A 7,481-nucleotide genomic window follows, 5' to 3' on the forward strand; every position below is an offset into this window, starting at 1 on the left:
AATATATCCATCCATTTTAATGTCCGATACATTGTCCATTTAACGTAATTTTTTATGACAAAATTATTTCATCGGCCAATCAAAACTTGCTGCTATACGTAATGTGTTCATATACAAAAAACACACAAACACACAGGCACTCTGACTTACCTTTAAAAGCTGAAGTATTATAATTATGATCTATGGCAGCGACGATGTCTTTCCAGAAATCTGCTGTGACCTCATTCCCACGCTGTTAACGGTTGAGCAAGAAGCGCAATACGGTATTAACCATAAAACGCCAACTTCAAAGTTATGTTATGTGCTACGTAAATGTACCGCAGAACAGGCATTTATAGCTATGTGGGTATTTGTCTGGTTAGCATAAGCAAAGACAGGGGTTCGATTTGTAACATTTGTAAACTTTCTCAGCATCCAGCAGACTTACCTTGTGTAACATGTCCACCACTCTTGCACAGAGAAGCGCCCCAGGAAGATCAAAGTAGTTGTCATAAAAATAGTATTTTGCTGGGGAATTGCACAAATAATAAGAAAAAACATAAAACAAACAAACAGGACCATAAAACATCGCTGTAGTATACAGTAGTATGTTGTAGAAGTATATTATAGGGTAACTGTATCACGCTTATTTGAATAATAATTCTTCTGCTTCTTGGGGATGATGTTTTATGAATACAAATGTAGTATTACGCTATTACTTGTTAATTAACCACAAACTAAATGTCAGTTACAAAGTGATGTCATGTATATTTGTTAATATACAAGTTAATTCTGCAAATGTTTGTGAACTACTGAAGGAACAAATAATGAAAAACACAAGTAATATACTGATCTGATGTCCGTTCATCATTAATGAATTGTGATGCATCACTTATCACAAGTGGTTAGTATATTTGTTACTATATCTGTTCATTCTGTAAATCTTAGTGAGCTACTGAAGGAACTGCCAAAGCAACAAGTAATGAATAACATAAAGGAAATACTGATGTCATGTTTGTTCATCATAAATGAATCATGACACATTTTTCATTTTAAATGGCGACTATATTTGCTTATGATTTGTACTTGGCACAAATGCACTTGTAGTAGCAGAGTTACTTCTGAGTATTTGTGTCCCCCCAAGTGTTACCAAAATATTAAATCTAGGAAAGAAATCTTCAAAAGCATGAATAACGTATGATGTCATATCTGATGAGGAGCTGTGCACAGGGAGTCCAGTGACGTCATCACACACATACCTGATCTGGTGTACGAGGTATTGAGGCTGTCAAAATGCCTCCACTCTCTCTTGGGACCATAATGCTTTATAATATCTTCAGTGCTTAAGCAAGTTGTCCCATGTGATGCCCTACAAGGGAACAGAAAACACAACTGTACAGGATGTCACTGAAAATAAATCGAGTGATGAATTACTAAATAAAATGGATCATAAACCATTCGTCCATAGCTACACTTTAATACTTGACACACAGGCAAACTAACAATGCAGGCTGTCTACACCAGCATCTGACATTCAGCTGACCACAAAAAGCACATCTTTACATCTCATTTTAATCATTTCTGGTGACTTGACTCCAAAGTCTACAATTTGTGTTCCTTCAAGTAATATATATATATATATATTCATCTTTTTTAATAAATCCTTTATTTGCCATTTGCACAAGTACAGGTACATTGGAATTCTCCTTTCCATTGACCCCATCTTGCTCTGCATAGCTTGGGGAGTCACACGCTCATTCCACATGCAGCCCCCCCGGAGCCTGGAGTTCAGGGCTTTGCTCAGGGGCCCATGGTCACGTCACTATTCCGCTGAGGCCTGGGCTCAAACTGGCGACCTTCTGATTACAGACAGGCAGAGAGACCGAGCCCATTGAGCCACTCAGTGTCTCAGGACAGCCAACAGGACACTTAAAGACAGTCAGCATCTACCTCGCTCTGTTAATTAGGTACTTAAACGTGCAAAGCCAAACCAGCTGCTCTCCTGCCATTATATGGTCCTTATCAGTTCTGATTTCTTGTGAAGTTATGAATAATTGACTTTTTAGGCTCGCAATGGTTTCATGTGGGGATAGTCTAGGCTTGGGTGGTAATATAGTAATATTGGGTATACCGCAATATTTTGGGTAAACCACCGGTGGATCCCCCCCCCCCACTAGGTGCATTTTACTGCTGAGATTTCAAAATACTGTATTACATCAAGTTACGCCTGATTCAGTTACTTCAGACCCTAATTATGTCCGAGGACCACAGTACATCATATTCACCGATCGAGAGACACCGGAAAGCACCTTACTGCAGTGTTTCCTAACCTATTTTCCAGCAGAACACACCTTCCATAAGGCTGGCCTAGTGTAACAGGTGCAGATTGGGCAGAGCTGCCAGCCGGATAATGACCCACTGTCCATATGTAACTCGTAATACAGCATGCATACAGTAATGCAGTGTCTCCCAAACTGGTCCTCGGGGCACACTGGACCGATCCACATTCTTGTTTTATCCCAGTTCCCAGAACACCTGATCCAAGCAATCAGGAGCTCTAAATACCTTACAGGTGTGCAGGGAACTGGAATAAAACAAAAATGTGGATCGGTCCAGTGTGCCCCGACAACTGCAGTTTTAAAGTGGAAACACTACAGTAATGTCTACAAGATGGACAGCTACAACATCAAGATTCGTCCAAACTGACTTGCGTCCAGTGGTCCTGGTCATTGTTCACGAGTCACAACACCCAAGTCCAAGTCAAGTCTCAAGTCGTTGAGGGCAAGTCTAAAGTCAAGTCACAAGTCCTTGTTTGTGCGACTTAAACGTGACTCGAGTCCGAGTCTCAGACTTGAGTCCCCATCTCTGGTAAGGCCTAAGCGAGATATTCATCAGGCAGCGGCAACAGGAGAAGCGGAGGCCTGCTGGCATGCCGTTCCAGAGAATGAGGTATTAAAGGGTTCCTCTCCAACCTTCAACAGTATCGTCAGCCTTTGGTCTATCGCTACATCAAAAACAGGTCTGGCTGGTTTGACTGTAACCTGTAAGGCAGCATCTTTGTTACAGTAATTAGCACGCGGACTGCATGGAATTCCCTACTGCTACCCATGACGCTGATGAGCAAAGTAGCTGATTTTCCCCAGCGATAATAAGCCAGCGCCGCTTTGAAACCAATCAAGAACTGCAGAGAACATGTTTACCAGGGTGTAATAAAGAGAGGGCACTCGTTCATCATACTTCAGCTTTCCTACTATATAAGATTCTTATTTAGCACCGATGAGGGGCCTGTACCACAAAGCCGGATTTCTATCTTAAACGGATATGTGGATTTAAGGTACCACATTTTAAATGGACTTTACCTTCGTTCACGCACACTAAGCCCCGACTACCTTAAATCCAACAAGTTATCCAGCTAAGCAAGAAATCCTACTCACTGATTCAGGAGCCCCGTATGAAATAACTATACATTCCTCAGAAGCAGCAAACATGCAGATAAGCACTGAATCCCTCTCCAAACCGCCAGAGCGGTGATATGACTCACTTTCATTACTATATACATCTGGCTTAGTTCCTGAAAGCAAAATGTTTGTTAGTTCAAACAAGACACTGTAAAATATATATATTTTTATTGTTTTCTGGAAATACCTTAAAACGGTTCCATCTTCGGCCAACTTAATCAGATTTCCATCTTCCAGGTCCACTACCAAACCCTTGAAACTGAGCAAAGTAAAAACATTTTTTTAACAACTAACAATTATGCTGATACCGGCAAGACTAGTCTTAAATCCATTTAATCAACACAAATTCCTTCACCTCAGGGCAAAATGTGACATGCTACCTTCCCACTCAGGCAGTTACAAGAGCACACATGCTCATCAGACACAGGGTGGCCTACATTTTATACTTTCTGCAGTTTTAAAATATATAAAATATATAAAATATTTCACTTGACTCATTTAATACACTAACAGCTTTATTTTTAATTACCAGCAATGCTACTTGCTGCTACGCAAATATTACGCTTTGTCACCAAGCAGATGCTTCTGTGGAGTGTTACTCATTTGGAGCTCCGCTCCTTACACTGGTACAATCTGGTAAACAGTTTACTTAAGGATACTGCAGCATTAGAGTTATAATCTGCTGCTTCATGACAAGTGTGCAAGCATGTGTCAGAGAAAACCGAAATACCAAATTAATTACTTTCCACCGAAGTTTTGTTCTACCTAATAATTCCTAATATTTTTTGATTACTCCCTAAGTTAGGGCTTGGGATGCTGTATTACATCATGTAGCATCTGTATTAATGAAAGCCATCCAAAACACAGGCTTGTGCTGTTTTGAGAACTATCCCAGTTCAAATAAGCCAAGATCCATTTCTCCCAGTATTCCAGACAAACTCACCAGAAATCCCATGTTGCAGAGGTCACGGTCAGCAGGTCCCTGTCGTAGCCCTTATGCTCCACCAGGTACCTGGCGAAACTGTCGTAGATGAGCTGCGGTTGACCAGGTCATCGTGTCAAGACCGGGATCAATGCAGAGTTGAGTTTTTGTTAAAAACTGCCGTTTTGCACGGGAACCACATTACAAAAGAGCTGGTCATCGGAGTCCAGGTGATTCAGCATGAATAGACGGCTAGTGAAATTGTGCTTTGGACTCCAAATAACTTGTGAGCAGTCCTCTCAGTCAAGAAGCATTTTGCACATTGTATCTCGCGAATGCCTTTTCCCTACCATTCGTTATAGGTATTATGCAACATACGTTTTTAGGTGTTCAGCAATGACACAATATTATAACATTAAGGTCCTTTTTAAGAAAATGAGGTAAACGTATTTTCCACTGTGGAGATGCTAAATATCAGATAAGAGCGAAAGCATCACATCGGCCGATCACTTCGCTTCCTGCGTCTTCGGAGCTCGGTGCGTATAAATCAGCACGTTAAGTCGCGCACTGTATACTCCAGCGGTTTATGTAACTACTTGCCCAGAATAACACATGCAAGCACGTTATCATTATATCGGGAAGACGGCACTGTAATCGCTCGATCGTCGACTCTTCAACAAAATACCGTTAGGAGATGAAGGTCTTATTAATGAATGGAGTGCCTAGGACACCTATCTGTATGTACTGCCGGTAACGCGTACAGTACAAGCGCAGAATGACCCTGGATGATGGACTGCAGGTATCTTGTTTACTAGAATAACGTCTACACATGTTGAACCAGTCTTCTGTTTTTCAGTATCGATTTAATGCATTAAAAATGAATGAACTGCATGTATTAATAAAACTCACCTTAGAGGTTTCCTTTAGATGGTAGCGGCAGAGCGTGTGGTCCAAATCAAACCCAATAACATCACACTCTGACAGGCAGAAATATTCGCTCATTGTGTAGGGTATGAAGCCAAAATATCAGTGAAAACAGCTTATTATGCGTTTCAACTTGAGCGACAGGAAGGCTTGAATCTGGCAATGTCACTGAGACGGTAATATTCAGTATCTGTCCAAAACCTCCAATACATTCGTCCCGATAGCAACACGTGGGGTGGCTCTACACAAAACCTGCCAGCCAGTGTTACATGCAATGGGCGTCCTTAAGCTTGGCCCCAAATTAACAAACCGACAGCTCTCAAGCACACTGGCAGACCGAGCATTGCAGTAATACCAATATGATTAATACCTTTCGATTAATACCGTTGATGGTTTTCGGGACAATAGCCAAAATGACGACAGAATGGTAGAAGCTAATGTATGGGGAACTTCCGGGTGATGGTACCGTAATATATAACTCAAACGCGCACGTAAAACTCGTAAACGAGATGACATGCACGTTATACAGCATATGCATAAAAAATGTGTTTTGAAGGCGGAACGTTTCCTTGTCCCGTACATTATGATTTTAATTAATTACATAGGCGCCATTGCGTTAAAGGTGTTTAATTACACAGCTGTATTTGTAAATCTGTCCATCATCTAGCATTTTAATCTGCCTTATACGTAACATTTTTTTCCATTATTATTTATATATCGGAACTAGTTTGATCATTTGAATAATTAATTTATTTTTGAATACTTCATATAGATTATACCAATAATCTACTTAGCAGGGGAAAGAAGTCATGTTCGATGGCCCGTCTTTAAACCTTAAGACGTAGAGTAGCATATGTATGGTGCATATCATTAGGCAAGGGGGGGGGTTGTTATTTCTGGGCCCACTCAAAACGTTACTCCCCCGCCCCCCCCCCCCCCCCCCCCAATGTAGTGACCATATGTGGCCAACAGGGGGACCCTTGCAAATGTGTAAACACTGCCACTGTCAATAGGGGATTGTAGCAAAGACTTCTGGCCCCTTTGTTACAGTATAACTACATTTATCTCATAGTGAAGCATTTCAAGGTTGACGAGATGACATTGATTCCATTTAACAAGACACAAACGGTCACCGAATGATTTTATGTACGTGGAAAATATAAGCCAATCGACTGGACCAGACACCAGATTTCAACACAAATAAGGCTTTATGACAGTTTCTGGGGCGTCAGTTTCGGGACACGGTACACAAAAGGCAGACAGAAGAGCAGGCTGGAATGCCTGCAACAGGAACCAAGAGCCAGAAAATGGGAAGCAGGGCTGAAACACAAACCAGATTAATCACGACACACTTAGGATGAAAACAGCAATTGCCCAGCACACCAGCTGCAGAACACTGTTTAATCAGGACCATAAACTCGGAAACAAAACACCAGCGGAAAAACTAAACCAAAGTCCAACAAACTAGATACTAGACTATAATAGAGCTCTGAGCTTTACACTTAACAATGATTACACAGTGAGCAATTCTCACTACTCAGTTTGGATAAGACACAGCTAATTACAACTGGCTTAGATCACACGTATCAGGATTAATCACCTGATTATCAATGTAGGAAGGTGTCACAATACATTTTACGGGAAGGAAAGAATGTATCATATTTATAGCTTCAGCATTTTATTATATATCCACTTATCTAGTACATGCTGAAGTCTATTAATGATACACCCTGAACTGCATACCCGGGTACGCTGTTATTAAATCAATCAAATCGATATGTCTATCATCCATCCAAATGTCCCCACAATGTTATACAAAAACCTGCTGTTTTGATGTCATGGGAACCATTTTTATAAAAGTCTATGAATGCAATCAAAAAACTTAAAAATGCCAAAAGTCTTGTATTTTGTTTTGCTAGTTATAGCTAAGGTTAGTTCTGGGATTGGGTTAAGGTTACCATATTTTGGATTAGTGTTATACCACTAGAAATGAATGGACAGTCCCCACAAAGATATAGATACCTAATCTGTGTGTGTGTGTGTGTGTGTGTGTGTGTGTGTGTGAGCAGGTAGACTTTACCTTATGAGGACACAATGTCCCCACAAACATAATAAATACTCGTTTTCTTTCCTGGTTCCCATAAGGGAAATCTCGATTTAATAAAAAATCTGTGACTGCAATGAAAAAACTAAAAAAA

General features: G+C 40.6%; 1 protein-coding gene across 1 annotated transcript in view; it reads right to left on the reverse strand.

The window, feature by feature from the left end:
• Positions 1-5,739, reverse strand: part of nt5dc1 (5'-nucleotidase domain containing 1) — a 41,103-nt gene extending 35,364 nt beyond the window's left edge. Inside the window, exons 1-6 of the mRNA XM_048986382.1 lie at positions 5,269-5,739; positions 4,381-4,472; positions 3,625-3,696; positions 1,239-1,348; positions 428-507; positions 151-232 (exon numbers count right to left, since the gene is read on the reverse strand). Coding sequence (XP_048842339.1) covers positions 151-232; positions 428-507; positions 1,239-1,348; positions 3,625-3,696; positions 4,381-4,472; positions 5,269-5,361 — 529 coding nt within the window. The 5' untranslated portion in view covers positions 5,362-5,739. The remainder of the gene's footprint in view (positions 1-150; positions 233-427; positions 508-1,238; positions 1,349-3,624; positions 3,697-4,380; positions 4,473-5,268) is intronic.
• Between the last annotated feature and the right edge of the window lie 1,742 nt (positions 5,740-7,481).

This window comes from Brienomyrus brachyistius, chromosome 19 (genome assembly GCF_023856365.1).
Source record: "Brienomyrus brachyistius isolate T26 chromosome 19, BBRACH_0.4, whole genome shotgun sequence".
Taxonomy (NCBI): Eukaryota; Metazoa; Chordata; class Actinopteri; order Osteoglossiformes; family Mormyridae; genus Brienomyrus; species Brienomyrus brachyistius.